Source organism: Lepidochelys kempii, chromosome 10 (genome assembly GCF_965140285.1).
Source record: "Lepidochelys kempii isolate rLepKem1 chromosome 10, rLepKem1.hap1, whole genome shotgun sequence".
NCBI lineage: Eukaryota > Metazoa > Chordata > Testudines > Cheloniidae > Lepidochelys > Lepidochelys kempii.
Window position 1 is genome coordinate 66480946 of NC_136389.1, and position 17562 is coordinate 66498507.

The window sequence follows — 17562 nt, forward strand, 5'->3', positions numbered from 1 at the left end:
TGTCAGTTACCTGGGTTATTCCCATGCATGCAATCCAAAGAATCTTGGACTATTCTCGGAGCTTGATTAATCTGCATTATAATTCTCTGTTACTCAGGCTGTTCTGTCCAGAGCAAAGAGAAATGAAGTTCTTGTAGCATTCCCCAGATTCTAGTTGTGAGAGTTTGTGTTTGTTCGTTTGCTAAAGGCTCTTTCACAAGCTAATAGCAGATAAATACATTTCTGGCATATTTTTATATGGTGCTTTCATGCTTTTGGTGTAAATGCCTTTGTATCAATGTTCCTTCCTTCACGATATCAATATCTTGATTGTATCATTATTTCTCAGAGCAACTTTGTCATATCTCCAAAACTGCTGTTCCTTATCAAATATCTACTGGAGGCAGAGGCTCTGAGAGATACCCAGAGTTGTTATGCTGTAGGCTGCTTGAGGGGAAACTAACTTGAAACTTCTCTTTATTCCAAAGTGTCCAGGCTGCCATTTAGTACATCCACTATGCAGGCATGAAAGGCAAGCTTCTTTGAAACCCAGTCCTCAGCCTTTTTCATCTTTCACTATGGGACTATTCCCTTTTGACAAATACAATTTTAAGTAAGATTCTAGGTACAGTCCAGGACTGCTTAGTGATAGTGTGGAACAGCAAGCACTCCCGGAGAGCAAAGACTTTGCAGTCAACATTAAAATACAATGGGAAATACACTAGCGGCAAAGGCAGGCCAGGAGGTGTTCTGATCCATAAAGTTGGAAGGGGTGAGTCTCTTGAGAGCAATCTCATGGGCTGATTACAGTTCCAAATTAAGGCAGAGGTGTGCTTGATGGGATGCTGGGGACACTACACCAAGCAAAAGTGCTCAAGCACATCACACCTGGGAAGGGCAAGAACAGATATACAGCATGCTCCCAGCTCAGCTCTCTAGGGGCTGTCTGGTCCATGGGGTGGGCATGAGAATGAAATATAACCTAGTCCTATCTGGCTACCATTTGGAAAAGTAGATTATCCAGGAAGGGAATCATCACTGTACAGCATCGATGTTTCCAGTTCTACAGTTACAATCACGTATATCTCCTTTCCCTGCAACAGCAGAAGGCAGATTACTTGCATATAGGGTGAGATTTGCTCCTAAACTAGAGCGACTGGGCTCAGTGCAGGGATCTCCACGGGGATAGAGTATCAGAGTCAAGGTTCCTGTAGACAAAGTGAGGTACATGTAAGAGCCATCCTTATTCATCCTTTCCAACATTGTCTCAGAAAATATTGTTCAAGTCTGAGTCAAACTGTGCTAAGGCTATAACTGTGGAATGGCAGGGAAGAGCAAGAAGCTTGACAGATTCATAGATTCCGAAGCCAGAAGGAACCACTATGATCATCCAGTCTGACCTCCTTTATATCACAGGCCACAGAACATCCCCAAAATATTGCTAGAGCAGATCTTTTAGAAAAATATCCAATCTTCATTTAAAAATTGTCAATAATGGAGCATCCACCATGATCCTTGGTAAACTGTTCCAGTGGTTAATTATTCTCCCTGTTAAAATTTTATGCCTTATGTGACAGAGTAGGGAGTGGGGAGTTTTGACCTGGGAATGTTGATACTGTCTGCATTGGTGTTGGATGGTGGTGGGATATCAGGGTGTGACTTCACTTGAGGGATGATGTGTGAGCACGTATCCTGGAGCCCAGGAGAGGGTTGGAGCCAGGTGATACCTTCTGCCAGGGAAACTGGACAAAGGCTGGAGGAGGAGCTGGGCGATGTGGCAGGGTGAGACTGCTGGAGGGGATTTCAGTTTGGAGCTGGCTGGGGAAAAGGAGGGAGGCCCAGAACCAGGGTCTGGGCTCCCTACCCCCCAAGGTGGGCCTGACTGAGGGGTCCTGGTTTCCGTACCTACAAACTCTGTTCTGGACTGTGTTGTCTAATAAACCTGGCTGAGAGTCATGGTGAATCACAGGAAGTGGGGAGTGCCACCAGTTGTCACGGAGTGTGGGGGAGTCAAGGCCCTGCACCCTCCACTTCCTGCCATTCACCGTGAATCTCAGCCAACCACTAAAACAGAAGGTTTATTAGACGACAGAAACACAGTCCAAAACAGAGCTTATTTCCTGTCTGATTTTGGCTAGCTTCAACTTCCAGCCATTGGATCATGTACCTTTCTCAGTTGGACTGAAGAGCCCATTATTAAATGTTTGTTCCCCCTGGTAGGTTCTAACAGACTGTAATCAAGTCACCACTTAATCTTCTCCTTGTTAAATTAAATAGATTGAGCTCCTTGTGTCTATCACTATAAAGGCAAGGTTTCAAAATCCTTTAACCATTCTCATGACAATGATGTGTGGATTTCTTATTTTATTCTGTGCTTCCACCCTCTGGTATCTTTTGTGAGTGATCTTCAAGGTTGGTGGAAAGTGCAGGGTTGACAGCCCTGGAGATCAGAGCCTTCTATTAGTCTGTAGAAATGGCAGACCTGACAGCAGCTGTATGAGCTTCCTGCCACTCCACCCTGCCAATGTGCCTCAGCCCTGTTCTGGAGAGACCAGCTCTAGGCAGGAGAAGGTAGGAAAAACAGCTGGATCTCCAAGGACCACACCATCCCTGGCCACTGTGCTGGGTCTGCCAGCAAAGCTGCTGGCTGTGCTGATGGCTTTTTGTAAATGTAGATGCTTACCACTTAGAACTCAGTGGAGAACCCCTCCATTAGCACATATGTATTGAACAGGGGTTCCTATAGGCACGCACCAAGGAGCTATAATTCCACCCCTTCAGTGCTTAACACACAAACTACCCAATTTGAATTAAAACAGTAATTCTGTTAGCTGCCAGTAAGTAGCAGGCTCTTATCCTCCATGGGTCCAGCCTTTACCAGGATGCACTACACCAATATATGGCCCTGAGGTCACTAGATCGCTATCTGTAATGATTTTGGTCCCTACTGGCCTCTGCCCGGTTCAGCCTCTATAATCCACTGTCACAGCACTCCCTCCTCTCCCCCAACCCCCTCCGAGACATCCAGTCCCTTCTTACATTTATTATTTGTCAGTATTACCAACCCCAGCCATTCACAAACCATGAGGCAGGCCACCCAAAATCATGAGATTGTGAAAGGAAGGTAAGTAGGAAGGTTGGGGTCTTTTCATTTCCTTTCTCATTGTTGAGGCTTTAGGGTACACTTGGGTCAGATTTTCAAGCTTTTCTTTCCAGCTGTGAGCATTAATAAAATTTTTTCCCCCAAAAGAAAACTGAGACTCTCACATCACCTCATGCCTCCAGGAGCTTTAAGAAAAATACCAAATATTTCAAGGCTTGCAAGAGTTGGCAACGCTGCTTCTGGCTATTGGGCTGCTATGCAATTGTCTGCTGCAGCCCATCAAAGACTGGCCTAGCCCATGATGTAACATGCTAAGCTTTAACAATACTAGGCTGGGTAGGAAAGTAAGTGCCACTGAGACTGTTCCCAATGGGCACAGACAATGTGGAAAGGATTCGGTCTGCTTTTATTTATCCCCATGCTGTGCTAGGCTGCTTTTGATACCATCCTTGTCACCCCCATCCTCACCCAAATTGTAAATTGTGTGTCTGGTTTATTTCATGGAGAGTGATTTACTCTGTGGCTGTTGACAGAGACTGAACACCAGCTGCATTCCCAATAGTAAAAAGAGTTAATGCAGAAACAAATCATCTGGAGGAAATTATCTTAGACATCAAAAGAGTGCAGGGAAAACACACATGCACTCTGAGAATCACAGTGGGGAGGAGTTAGATACATAGTTCCCACTACGTTAACTTGCCTACGCTAACTGAATGCGTGGGTCTGGCAGATAAAAAGAGGTATAAAGGCTGAAGGATGAGCAGCCAGCAGTGAAGGAGGACAGCGCTGCCTGCAGCCAATTGAAGATTCACAGCCCAGATTGGAGGGGGTGACTTTGGAAGGAGCCATCATGGAACCAGGGGAATACAGACAGAGAGGTGAGTGAGGCAGATCTTCCTGCGGGCTTCTTCAGGCTATCAAAGTGGGTGGCATTTTCTTGCAGGGAGGAGAACTGTTGTGGGCTCAGAGTGGTGCATGGCAGTCCAGGTGGGTTCTGTGGAATATCCCCCCCCAAAGATGAGTTTCAGAGGATGGCTCTGATGTCAGTTCATTTCCTTGCCGTTATAAATAAAATGGTAATGGTCTGTAGTCCTGCAGTCTAGAATAACCTTATGGGAGAGGGTTGTGTTATGTACCGTGGACCAACTGCCAGCCAGATTGACACCCCTGAAACCCTGCTGATGTCAGTGTGGTTGCAGAGATGTAAATCAGGGCACAGCTCAGGCCCATTAAAACATGTCATATAGTTTAAAAGTCCGGCACACTCCATGTCTGATGCAGGAAGGTGAGAGTGTCTAGCAAGTGGAGAAGGAGCCCAGAGACATGATTGCTGTCAGAGAGTGGTGGGATAGTGCCTGACCAGCACACAGAGAGAGAGGACTATGAAAGGATTGAGCATGATCTTTATTTCTCTGAAACACACCATTTCAGACAATTTCAGTTGAGGCTGAGACTATCTGAATAGCCATCAGTGATTAGACCGTGCACCAAGATACAAGGCACTTGAGAAATACCGTCTGTTACTTAACACGACATAGCGATCTTTCTCTGTGAATTCAGAGCTTTTTACAGATATGCTATAAGGGCTCTAGGCCACTTTACAGATGGGACATGGAAGCACAGAGAAGTTAAATGTCTGACCCATTGACAGAGCTGGGACCAGAACCCAGGTCTCCTGGCTCTGGGCTCCCTGCCTTTTCCAGAGAAAAGGCTCTTTTCCTTCATGAGGAATATTCAGAAGCCCTCTGCCTTCGAGAGGCTGTTTCACAAATTTCAGAGTAACAGTAAATTTCAGAGTAACAGCCGTGTTAGTCTGTATTCGCAAAAAGAAAAGGAGGACTTGTGGCACCTTAGAGACTAAATAAATTGGTTAGTCTCTAAGGTGCCACAAGTCCTCCTTTTCTGTTTCACAAATGCATCTCAACTGTGGTGTGCACTATGTGTGTTCTTAGGGGAACAGGAGAGTAAAGGTCCACAAGGCTGTTATAAGTGTAGCAATTGAAACTATTACCATGGAGTCTAGTGATCTTTTATTATATGGGCAAGGAAACAAGTATATTGACAAGACAATGCTATCAAGGGGGGTTCTTCCTGGGGGCAGAGAGAGTCTTAAGCAAACTCTTAAGGCACTAGCCAAAGTCAGTTTCTGAGGAGAGAGGCACTTTTAACTAAATTCTAACAATCTGTACTGGAAACCCTGGGGCTACTTTAAAATGATCACGAAAAGAAGCGACTGCCAAGCACAGAGGTCCGTAGTGTAGGTTTCAATGTAGTTGGCATTTTAAGCATTTTACAGACATCAGTGGATTTCCTTTGTCTTCCTGACCTGCTCTTGAGTTAGGGGAGTTGATACCAAGGCACTTTAGAGTTTCCAGCCACTGTACATGGGGGGGATGCACGCCACTGAATCCGTTGAAAGCCGAAGCCCATCACTCAGGATTTGCCGTCACTGGGTCACTCCCAGAAGATGTGTGAGATCCAGTACAAGAAGCAGGTGACTTACATGGGGAAAACATGGCTCTTTTAATGTACTCAGTTGAGTTTTCCAAGCCTTGATGGCTCTTGTATTCAGTACTGCAGCTATGCATTGAGCAGTTTGATAACTGAGCCCTAACACATGCAAAGAGCGTGTGTGAATTGCTGTGTGCTGTTGTTCCTATGGCCTGACTTCAAAGGGCACATCCTGCTTCTTCCAGGGAAAGAAATGGTGGATTACATTTGCCAGTATCTGAGCAACGTGAGAGAGAGACGGGTGACTCCAGATGTGCAGCCTGGTTACATGAGAGCCCAGCTGCCAGACAGTGCCCCTGTAGAGCCAGACAGCTGGGACAACATCTTCGGAGACATTGAGAAGATTATTATGCCTGGGGTAAGAACTAGAGTAGAACCGGAATCAGGAAAGTGTCATTACCATCCAGTGTGAATATCTGCACCCTGGGAATGAGTAGCTCATAGTGAACTCTACTTAATTAACTAGCACAGGCATTCTAACAGGGGAGAAGATCCATGGGATTACAATTCAATAATGGTGAAATCAACAAGTCACTGTTGCAGCAAACTCCACAAAATACAATTATAAGCCTCCCTGAATAATCTGATGTAATAAAAATAAAGTAACTGTCATGGATGGTTGCCAGAGGACCATTATTTCCTGTTTGAAAATATATGGCTGTATGTTTAATTTAGATAAACTCCAAACTAAGCCAGAAGTATTTATCTAGTTACCGCATATTACAATCTTTTGACAGTGCTCTTTTGCTGTTGATGTTATTTTTCAAACTTGCTGTTATCAGATCTTCAACTGGGAGCCTTTCCCATCACATTGTGTTAATTTGTATGGCTGGTTCAGATTTCTCTGACATTGTTCTGGATATAATTTCTCTGCATCCTCTGATCTAGGTTGTCCATTGGCAGAGTCCACATATGCACGCCTACTTTCCAGCTCTTACCTCCTGGCCTTCCCTGCTGGGGGACATGCTGGCTGATGCTATTAACTGTTTGGGATTCACATGGGTAAATGTTGATTTTATATAGTTTTGAAATGCTGTTCCTTGGTCTGTATTATGCAGAAGTCAAGACCGGATGATCATAACGGTGTCTTTTGGCTTTAAAATTTATGAATCAATAAATTAACATATTTAGTTCAAACCATTTTAAGCTGTTTGCACAACTAAAGTATAAAACTGCTTTAAAAAAAAGAATCTCCAATATTTAGATGCAACAATTTCCATGAATGGTGGCAAGAGCAAGAATGATACACCACTAAGGGCTTGTGCACGTATAGAGTTGTTCCTGATTAACTGTTCCTAAATGACTCCATATGTGGATACTCTTAATCTGGAACAAGAGTAGGGTTGCTAACTTTGGTTGGACGTGTTCCTGGAGGTTTCCTCACATGACAATCTTTAATTAAAGAAAAGGAATACTTGTGGCACCTTAGAGACTAACCAATTTATTTGAGCATAAGCTTTCGTGAGCTACAGCTCACTTCGAAGTGAGCTGTAGCTCACGAAAGCGTATGCTCAAATGAATTAATTAGTCTCTAAGGTGCCACAAGTACTCCTTTTTATTTTTGCAAATACAGACTAACACGGCTGTTACTCTGAAACCTTTAATTAAAGACTAATCTTTAATTCCTGGAGACTCCAGGACAATCCTGGAGGGTTGGCACCCATAAAAGCCTTGTGCTTATTTAGCTTAACCCAACCGGGGCTAAGCTAAACTACTTTAATGTGTGCTAACCTGCAAGTATAGACAAGCCCTAAGAGGCAAAATGTCAAAAATCAACCATTAGGAAGGCACCTAGTCCCGCTTCCTGTTCCTCTTTGCTCTTGATATGGAAGTAGCATAGTAACCTCTACTAGCAGTCCCTGTCAATTCCCTTGGGCTTATGTTGTTTTAGACAAGGACAGTGGGAGTTTGGAGATTTCCCTTTCTCAGCATGGAGGCTCATGTTCCAAAAGTGGTCAAAGTTATTGTGTGTATTGCAGTAGTGATGAGATCAGGGCCCCATTGTGCTAGATGCTGTCCAACGCGTTTGCAATCTAAACAGACAAGACAGACAAAGGGTGGGAGAAAGGAAATGTTATTAAACGTATTTTATAGATGAGGAACTTGCCTAAGGTCATAGAGAGAGTCTCTGGCAGATGTGGAATTGAATCCAGATCTCCTGAGTCCCAGCCTAGTGTCTTAACCATAGACCATTGCTTCTCTCTCAGAAGTGTCAGTAACTTCTTTTGGAGTATATGGGATATCCTGCTATTTCCCCTGGACATGAATGTCACCTCAGCAATCCACGCCTTGTCAAATCCAAACTAGCCTACTGTAATGGATATTTTAAAACCTGTAGTACTGTCACTTAAGGAAAGCCTAGGGTATGAGGTTTACTATCAGAGAGTTACTATCAGAAGGTTTACTATCAGAGGGATTAAAACAGACTGAGTTTATTTGTTCCAATCTCTAGGCCTCCAGTCCAGCCTGTACAGAACTGGAAATGAATGTAATGGATTGGCTGGCGAAAATGCTGGGCCTTCCAGATCCGTTCTTGCACCATCACCCAGACAGCCAGGGAGGAGGAGTATTACAGGTAGGAGAGCTCAGTGGGTGTTTTGCAGAATCGATTTGCACACTTCAGAATGGCTATTCCATTGCTCAAACAAAACTCCCTTTAGAAGTTGGTGGAAGTTTTTACCTGGGGTAAAGTTTCCAGGAGTCCTGTGTCTAATTCTGGGTGCCATATTTTAGGAAAGATGTAGATAAACTGGAGAGAGTCCAAGGAAAGCAACAAAAGTGATAAAAAGTTTAGAAAACCTGACCCATGAGGAAAGGTTAAAAAAACCCTCGGCATGTTTGTCTAAAGAAAAGAAGACTGAGAGGGAACGTAATAAGTCTTCAAATATGTGAAGTGCTGTTATAAAGAGGATAGTGATCGGTTGTTCTCCATGTCCACTGAAGATAGGACCAAAGGCAGTGGGCTTAATCTGCGGCAAGGGAGATTTAGAGTATATATTAGGAGAAACGTTTAAACTTTAAACTGGTTAAGTTCCGTAATTTTAAAATCCAATTTTTATGTAGAACCATTGCAGAATGGGTCCCTGAGTTACAAATAGGAGCTATTTCTCTTGGGACCTGTGTTATTGCTAAATGAGGCCAACATAACTTTTCCTTCTGATTTCCTCATTTCACATCATCCTTGTAAGCTCCAAAATTATGTAAAACCACCTGGGGATAGAGGACACTTCTCTAGCAACCTTTCTTCACGCCAGTAACCCTGTCCCATTTACTTTGTACTTTGAATGTGTAAGAATTTCAGGATCAGGCCCTGCATTTTAAACTGCTTCCATAAGCCCTCCTCCAATGCCCACTGCAGTCAATGGAAAAACTTCCACTGACTTCAGTGGGCCTTGATCAGGCCCATAATTTCTGTGGATTATACTACTTTATAGCCAAAGGAAAATGTACAGTACTTTCTTCTTGTTAATGCTCTCCTGCTCATTCAAAGCACACACCATTTAAAATGCACCACTTTCTGATGCCGGCCCACAGAGACCAGCAGCACGATGGAGAAGATCAGTGGGGTTCCCCTGCACATGAAATAACTTGTGACAGAAATAAAATAGGGGGTGGATAAGATGATTGCTTCAGTGACTATAGCAAATCCATGACAAACTAACAAGAAAGGAGGAAAACGCATCTGGATGTTCTACAATTAATAAGCAGCTGTTTCTTTGCAGAGCACTGTTAGTGAATCAACTTTGATTGCTCTGCTAGCAGCGAGAAAAAACAAAATTCTGGAAATGAAGGTTTCGGAGACAGATACTGATGAATCCACACTGAACTCCCGTCTTGTTGCTTATGCATCTGATCAGGTAGGTTCCCATTGTTATGAATAAAAAAATTAGTTCCTGTGTTATCAGATTGAATAATAACACTTTGCAATTTTGTATCAGTAGTCAAAGTACTGTCCTGCTGTGAATGAACCCTGAGGTGGGCGGTGTTAGTCCCATTTTACAGAGGGGGAAACTGAGTCTCAGCAAAGTGAAGTGCCTTTCTTAAGGCCACAGAGATCCCCATTCACCTGACTCCCACTCCTGTACTTAGTCCTTCTTCCTTCCCACTATTGGCCAAACCTCCCATGTGCTCCATCCAGAGCACAGCACCTGAGAGATCATCTGTTTCCCCAGGACATACATATTGCCATAGCATAGATGCTCAAGCTGGATCTCCCTCACTATAAATGAGAGGGATGTTCTTGGTAAGGGCCCCCTGTTTTTGGAAATTCCTCTTCTCCCTTGGTTCATCTGTGCCCAGATTTGCTATCCTCTCAGGCACACCGCAAAGCCCATTTCTGTTCTCTCCTTCCTACGTCTCCAGAGGAGGGAATAGAGTGAGGGAGCTGTATTTCTAGGCAGTCCTTTCGGGATCTGAAGTTAAGCAAGAGGTGCACATCTTACAGCATGGATCCCTACCACTTCATTTTAGAAATATTAATAAATAACTGGAGCATGCAACTTCCATGAAATAACTGTTAATTACCCAATGGTTCAACGGAACTTACAAGACTGAATAGTAAAACACAATAATTTAGGGTTTATTAACTTAAATTATTACCGTTATTGCATCTCTAACTTTTGTTGTTGTCCTCTCCTTTCTAACGCCCACAACTTGCTGGGCTTGTGTAGGTTCACACTTTCTTCATTTACTGTTCTTTTAGGCTCATTCCTCAGTTGAAAAGGCTGGTTTGATTGCTCTTGTGAAGATGAAATTTCTGCCTGTGGATGAGAACTTTGCCCTCCGAGGTGAAACCCTGAAGAAAGCCATTGAAGAAGACAGAAACCAAGGCCTAGTGCCTGTCTTTGTAAGTTCTGCTTTCGGGTACTGACATACTGGTGTATTATTATTGTCCATTTAAAAATGTGTCTGAATCACTTTGCTACTATGGTAAACAATAATGAATTCAAGGTAGAAATACATGTGAATAATTTACACTTTGGTCTATTCAAATAAGAAGGTACAATTTCCATTTTGACTGAATTCTTAGCCTGATTAGTTCTTGAATGTGTGGGTCAAAAAAGATTAATTAAATATCCCATTTTGACAAGCCTTTGCTTTCTTCCAGGTTTGTGCGACGTTGGGTACAACTGGTGTCTGCGCTTTTGACAGTCTATCAGAGCTGGGTCCAATTTGTAAGCATCTCTTTAACCATAAGATCATATACAGGCAGTAAAGGGAGGCAAGTGTAGGATTTTTTGTGGAGCCAAGAGCAAACAGGAAACCACTATTCAGCTGACCTTTTAAGGCCTAATCCAAAGACCTTTGGAGTCAGTGGGAATCTCTTCATTAATGTCTGCGATATTTGAATTAAGCCATTAAAATATGTCCTGTTCCAAATGCATGAAATTCACCCACTAGCAGAGGTTCCATGGATGCCCCAATACCAAAGAATCACAGGAGTTCTGCCCCGTGAGGAACAGTGACAGAATGGGTGTGCACGAGTATCCCACAACCTCTGCAGGAGGTGGAATTGGTCTTTGTCCATGCTCCATTTACACCTGTCTAGAAAAGGTTTTGAAAGTAGGGGCTGGCAGGACATCATTGTGGTCACCAGGTCTATGTTTCAAAGGAGTGGGAAGTGATTGTGAATCCTACTCCAACCCAGGTTCTGACGAGTGGGTGCAGAGAGCCTCGGGTGCTGCTGCTTACACTGCATTGGTTGGGTGGGGATTCCATTCTGCTGCGATCCCCCGACTCTGGCTTTGTCCTGGGGATGTGATGAGGAATTTCACTCACTATCAATACAGATGACAGGACCTCAAACTTTAAGGGGCTGCCTTACAGAGTGGGGAGGATTAGCCAAAGTTCTGTCATGGAGTAGAGATGGGCCCATCCAGATCCGATCTTTTCCAGTGGATCCAGGTGTTTGATGCAGAAACATCTTTGAGATGGACTGGTCTGTCTTGCTTCCAAACTCTTTTCTCTTGTGTCCTAAACAAAATTTAAACCGACTTCTCCAGAATGGAGAAGCTACGTGTTAACCTACTGAGCCACCATGACCTCCCACAGAACATTTTCTATTTCTCCAGGTGCCGCTGCGGGACTCTGGCTTCATATTGATGCTGCCTATGCCGGAACCGCATTTCTCTGCCCTGAATTTCGATTATTTTTGGATGGCATTGAATATGCAGATTCTTTTACTTTCAATCCTTCCAAATGGATGATGGTTCACTTTGACTGCACTGCATTCTGGTGAGTAGAGCAAAACAAGCAAAGGGAACTAACATACAAATTGCAAGGTCTTCCTCTACGGAATTTTTTTACTAAGCACAATTCATTCTATTATTGATAGGGTCAAAGACAAATACAAATTGCAGCAAACCTTCAGTGTTAATCCCCTCTACCTCAGACATGCCAATTCGGGGGCTGCTATTGATTTCATGGTAAGTGGCTATCTGAACCAATACTTGACATTTCCTACAAAATGTTTGAACAGAAATTGCCAGATTCCTAATACTCCTGGAGCTTGTTTCATGTGATGATAAGAATATCTCTAATGCAGAGTATAGAAACAATCATAGTGAAGTGTAAATACAGTTTAAATCGGGGAGCGTAACATGAGCTCTGGCAGTAAGCCTGCATTGAGAGTAAAATTACACAGAAACTCTTCTAGATCAAATATAGAAGCGATAAATGTAGACGCTAGTTAGGATAATCAAACATCACCTGGATATTACAATCTTCTGTTGCCCTGGAAATTTTTTGTCTGTGTACACTGAGATATTGAGCCAGATCCTCAGTTGATGCAAAGCTCCATTAACTTAACTGGAGCTACATTGAGTGACATCAGCTGAGGATCTAGCCCACTGCCTCACCCTGAAAAAGGTCACTTCCATGTAATGTATTGTCAGAACAGTTCCAGTGGATGGGGTTCTTACATGTTTGCGGGGCTTATTCTGTTTATCTTATTCCTACTCTAAACTACAACAATTATTCTGATACGTGACATAGTTATGGGAAAACATGTAAACAATGGAAATTCCTTGATTTGAAACAGCAGTAAAAGACTAAAATATGTTAAATCTTCATTGGGCTGTAAATACAGCTGGTGGTGGTGGGGGGGAGCTAAGAAGCAAATCATTTCAGATCTAGCTAACTAAATCTGAATACCATGTTGCAAAATAATATTCTATAAGACCAGTGTTTCAGCTATGTGCTCATCAAGGTCCTGAAAAAGGCAATTGTTTTCTTTCTTGGTATAGGTATAGCTTATTTCTTTAATTAGCATACATTGCTCCCTCTGGTGGTTAATTTGGACCGATGTAGTTTTGTGGATTCTTTGACATAGTTTCTTTCTTTCTTTCTATTTTTTTTTTTTAAATGTAGTTTGGTCCCCCTGTTAGTTGGCTGCCATTGCTTTTTCTAATTTTTCTAGTCTCATTTGTCTCATTCATCCTTTAGGCCCTGATTTGGGCCCTGTCCCTCTTCAGGACAGCAGCTAAGCACATGGACAAGTCAATAGGACTTAAAGTTAAGCATTGCTGTCCTCAACTGCGATGGACTAATCATATTAAGTGTTTTCCTGAATTAGGTCTTTAATCAGTGTATACCGCCCTCTGCACTGTGAACTGGAATAATAAAAATTAGTGATCTTTTACAAAAAGTTAGACACTTCTAGGGCACCAACCGCTGTAATATCTGAGTGAAGTCGCCAAAATAGAATGTTTTTTCAGAACACCTGGGAAAATAACTACACAGAATCTTCCTTTAATGAATGTTTGTTATGCCAATTTCCTCAGTCTTTTTTACACAGGTCAAACTCCTTGTCTGAGTATGGGTTACTCAGCTGGGAAGAGGGATGCAGGACCACACTCTATTATGCTGAAGTGGGACTCTCTTTAATATTGTTTTTTCAGCTTGTTGATGTGCTGTTGTTTTGTTCACAGCACTGGCAAATTCCACTGAGTCGTCGGTTTCGCTCTTTGAAGCTCTGGTTTGTGATTCGTTCCTTTGGGGTGAAAAAGCTTCAAGCCCATGTCAGACATGTATGTGAATTAGCAGGACAAGTGTTAACATATTGATATTATTTTTCAGCATCTGAGTCCATTGAACACAGTTCTGAGTCTGAGTAGCAGAGATCCTCTTGCACCTGAAGTTTGTATAGATCTGAATGCTATTGAAAAATGTATGCTGCTTTTAGCCTGTTTGAGGTCTTGACTCCGTAGTTCCTAGGGAGGCAAAATTCTCATTGGATTTGCTAGGAGTTTTGCCTAAGTAGGGTTACAAGATTGGGCATACAGACAAAATCTTTTTTTCAATCCTCCACAAACACAAAGCGCTGTCTGTGGGGAAGTGGGTGAGCTATGGAGAGGCCTGGCAAACGGATCCAACACCCACCCTGTACTCCACAAAGCAGGACACTACAGAGGCTTTCTGTGGAACAATGTGTGGGTAGCTCTGGAAGTAGGCAAGCGGGGGCTTCATGGTCAGTGTGTCTACAAATCCAGAGGCCTAAACCCCAGAGTATAAGTACAGGAAGCCGCAGTATGATATAGCATCAGGGAGTGTCTCTACTGGTGATCCACAGCCCAGAAGCATGGAGACAGATTCCATGCTCCAGTGTTCCTCCAGAAAACCCCAGCCAAGCCCAGCTGTTCTAGTTTTGTACACATATCCAAAGGGTTCATCTGTAAGAGTCTGATCCACAACCCATCAAAGTCACAGTCTTTCCACTGACTTCAATGGGTTGTGGATCAGGCTGTGAATGATCAGGCCAGATATAGAATCATAGAATAGAATCATAGAATATCAGGGTTGGAAGGGACCTCAGGAGGTCATCTAGTCCAACCCCCTGCTCAAAGCAGGACCAATCCCCAATTTTTACCCCAGATCCCTAAATGGCCCCCTCAAGGATTGAACTCACAACCCTGGGTTTAGCAGGCCAAAGCTCAAACCACTGAGCTATCCCTCCCCAGATTGATATTCTGGCAACTGAATGAAATCTTTATTACTATGCAAATCTGAGAACCTCAGTGTGTGGGGTTGTGTGGGGTTGTGGTTGGGGAGGGGAGTTGGATTTATTTATCTACTTCATTTTGCATCTTATGCATTGTTTGTTATTCACGAGAAATAACCACTTTAAAAAAAACATTTAAATTACAGGGCACTGAGATGGCCAAATACTTTGAATCTTTGGTCAGAAGTGATCCCCTCTTTGAAATTCCTGCCAAGAGACACCTCGGACTGGTTGTATTTCGTTTAAAGGTAAAGATGATGATTATTTGTATTAATTCTGGAATGAATCAGCAGTAGCCAGCATCATGTCTCCCAGCTTGATTGCTATGGGTAAGGATTATATGAAGGAATGTAACAAGATCACTGGCAATTGTTACAGACTGTTGTAGATCTCTAATCTGCAAAGTCCACTGTAATATACATTTCTTCTTATATATTTTTAAAACAGGGTCCTAACTGGTTGACAGAAAAGGTCTTGAAAGAACTGAGTAAATCTGGCAGCCTCTTCCTGATTCCAGCTACCATTCATGACAAGTTCATCATCCGCTTTACTGTAACGTCTCAGTTCACAACCAGAGAGGACATTCTGCGAGACTGGCATATCATCCAACAAACTGCAGCCCAAATCATTAGCCAGCATTACATGCTGCATCCCAGCAACGCTGCTGATGGGGCCAAAATCCCCAACATAATAAGTAACCCCAGTCCTATTGCTGATCACGGTACTTCTCCGTCTCACACGGAGGTAGGAGAACACAAAGTGTCTTTCAGAAAGATAATAGCGCAGCCTAAAAAGGTAGCAGTCAGTCCCACTACATGTGTGGTCAGTCAACACCTGGAAGCCCAAGTGGACCCTCTGGATGACTGCTTTCCAGAAGATGTCCCAGACGTCACCAAACATAAATTATCCTCTTTCCTATTCAGCTACTTATCTGTACAAGACAAGAAAAAGACAGCCCGCTCCCTCAGCTGCAACAGTGTGCCAACCATCAACCACCCGAAGGCAGCAGCCTCTGAGAAAAATGGTTCTCACCCCTGTGATAAAATTCTTTCCAAGCTGCCCAAAGAGGTCATGATGCTCAAAAAAAGTGCCTTCAGAAAACTGATCAAGTTCTACAGTGTCCCTAGCTTTCCCGAATGCAGCATTCAGTGTGGCATTCAGCTGCCTTGCTGTCCTCTGCAAGCAATTGTTTAACAAGTGAAATAGATTGGCCTCCCCAGGTGGAAGAGAACCAAAGTTTGCTTATTCATATGCAATATTACCTGTTATCCATGTTTGATATAGAAACAATATGAATGATCATTAAGAAAAGTCCTGTGCTTGTACTGAAGCAAAAACACAGTGTGTATTTATTGATTAAAATGAAATAAACCTCTTAAACTTGTTCTGTGAAGCTCCTCCTTCCAGACTGATGTGGGGTTTGAATTAGATTTTGGATTGTTAATTTCTGCTTTGCCAGAAGCCTGTTCATAGCTAGCAATCTGGATTCCTTGCTGGTTTAAACAAGGAGCAATCCCACTGGCTTCAGTGGGAATGCATGCGGTGCAGCTCGGTTCTGAATTTGGACCATTTATTCTCGTGGCTTGATTTTGATTAAAATGTTATTGGGACTGATTCGGACCTGTGGGAGCAGGGGATGCTAACAGCTCCTCCACACTGTGCCAGAGGGAGGAGTTCACTCATGCTGCCCTTCCCAGGAGGGGCTGCCAGACAAAGGCAGCTTCAAGTCAGGGAGGGCTTTGCAGGAGCCCTGCCTGCATACCTATTCAATCAATTATAGGCTCTCAGGGTAGTGGGGGTGGTGGGCAACCTACACCATTGCAAACCCTGCTCCAGGCAAATGTACCACTGCTGGGCACCTGGAACATGTGCCAGCACAACCTAGGCAGGGACTCTGGCTCAGTAACAGAGCCAGTGCTAGGCATAAGTAGAACCCTGCCAATCCGTGGATATCTGGTTTATATCTGCAGATATCCGCATCCGGCTGTGGATATCCATGGATCATTTTTGCGGAGCACAGCCCAAATGCAGATACAAATTTGTTTCTGCACAGGGCTCTAGGAATAAGCAGACTAAGCAATTGCTTAGGGCCCCCAGCAGCTCCCTATTAATTATTTGTATGTGTTGTGTGTGGGGGGCAGGGATGGGGCAAAAATATTCCTGCCTAAGGGCTCCCAATAAGCTAGCACCAGCTCTGGTCAGTAAGACCAAATTTTGCCTGAGTTTCCCCCATGCAGCACCAGTGGGGTCAAACTTCCCCCCGGGGGTAAATTGGGCTGTACAGATATAAACAAGGGCAGAGTTTGGCCTATTAATCCTGTCCCGTGTTTCTCTCATACTGTTTGTCTGGCTTTTTAACCCTAGCAGAACCTAAACACATCCCAAGAACATGTTTCATTATGGAGACCCTAGCAGGCCACACAGCCCTATAGATGCTCCACTGTAACTCTGGCAAGGAAAATTCTTGTGAATTATTATAAAAATCAGTGCTTTTTAGAACATTTATTATTTGGCGCATTAAAAATACTTTAAAGCGAGAACACCTCTGCAACAATGGAGAAAAACGAATGAGACCATCTAATCCAAGGTTCTGAGAGCAGATAAGACAGTAATCTTAGGCCTGATCCACACCCACTTTGTGTACCTGTATAATGTTGGTTAGGGGTGTGATTTTTTTTTTCTACTGATACTGTCATACCAGTAAACAGCTTAATGTAGACACAGTTATACTGGTATAAAGGTGCCTTACTTTGGTGTAGCTTATTCCCCTTCCTGTACTGGAAAGCTATTCTGGGATAACTGCTCCCACACTCGGGGGCGGGGGAAGGTTATACTGCGGTAGTTAGTGGTATAGTTAAACCAGTACAACTTTTGTGTGTACACAGGCCGTGTGTTGCCTGCTCTTCACTCCAGATGAAATCAGTTGAAAATGTGGAGTGGATCACAGGTAACACATGACTTTAACTGCTTC

The 17562-nt window shown here is 43.4% G+C and overlaps 1 protein-coding gene across 2 annotated transcripts; it reads left to right on the top strand.

Annotated features, from left to right (window-relative positions):
• Positions 1–3807: 3807 nt before the first annotated feature.
• On the top strand, positions 3808–15785 carry HDC (histidine decarboxylase). Of its 2 annotated transcripts, XM_073304035.1 has the most exons (12): positions 3808–3960; positions 5779–5951; positions 6482–6595; positions 8046–8168; positions 9316–9450; positions 10296–10439; positions 10701–10767; positions 11665–11827; positions 11928–12018; positions 13522–13620; positions 14738–14839; positions 15039–15785. In XM_073304035.1, exons 1-12 carry the CDS (start codon positions 3933–3935, stop codon positions 15783–15785), a joined length of 1986 nt encoding a protein of 661 aa, XP_073160136.1. In that variant the 5' UTR covers positions 3808–3932. The 2 variants fall into 2 exon arrangements, with proteins under 2 accessions (XP_073160136.1, XP_073160137.1); XM_073304036.1 differs by lacking the exon at positions 13522–13620.
• Positions 15786–17562: the final 1777 nt, after the last annotated feature.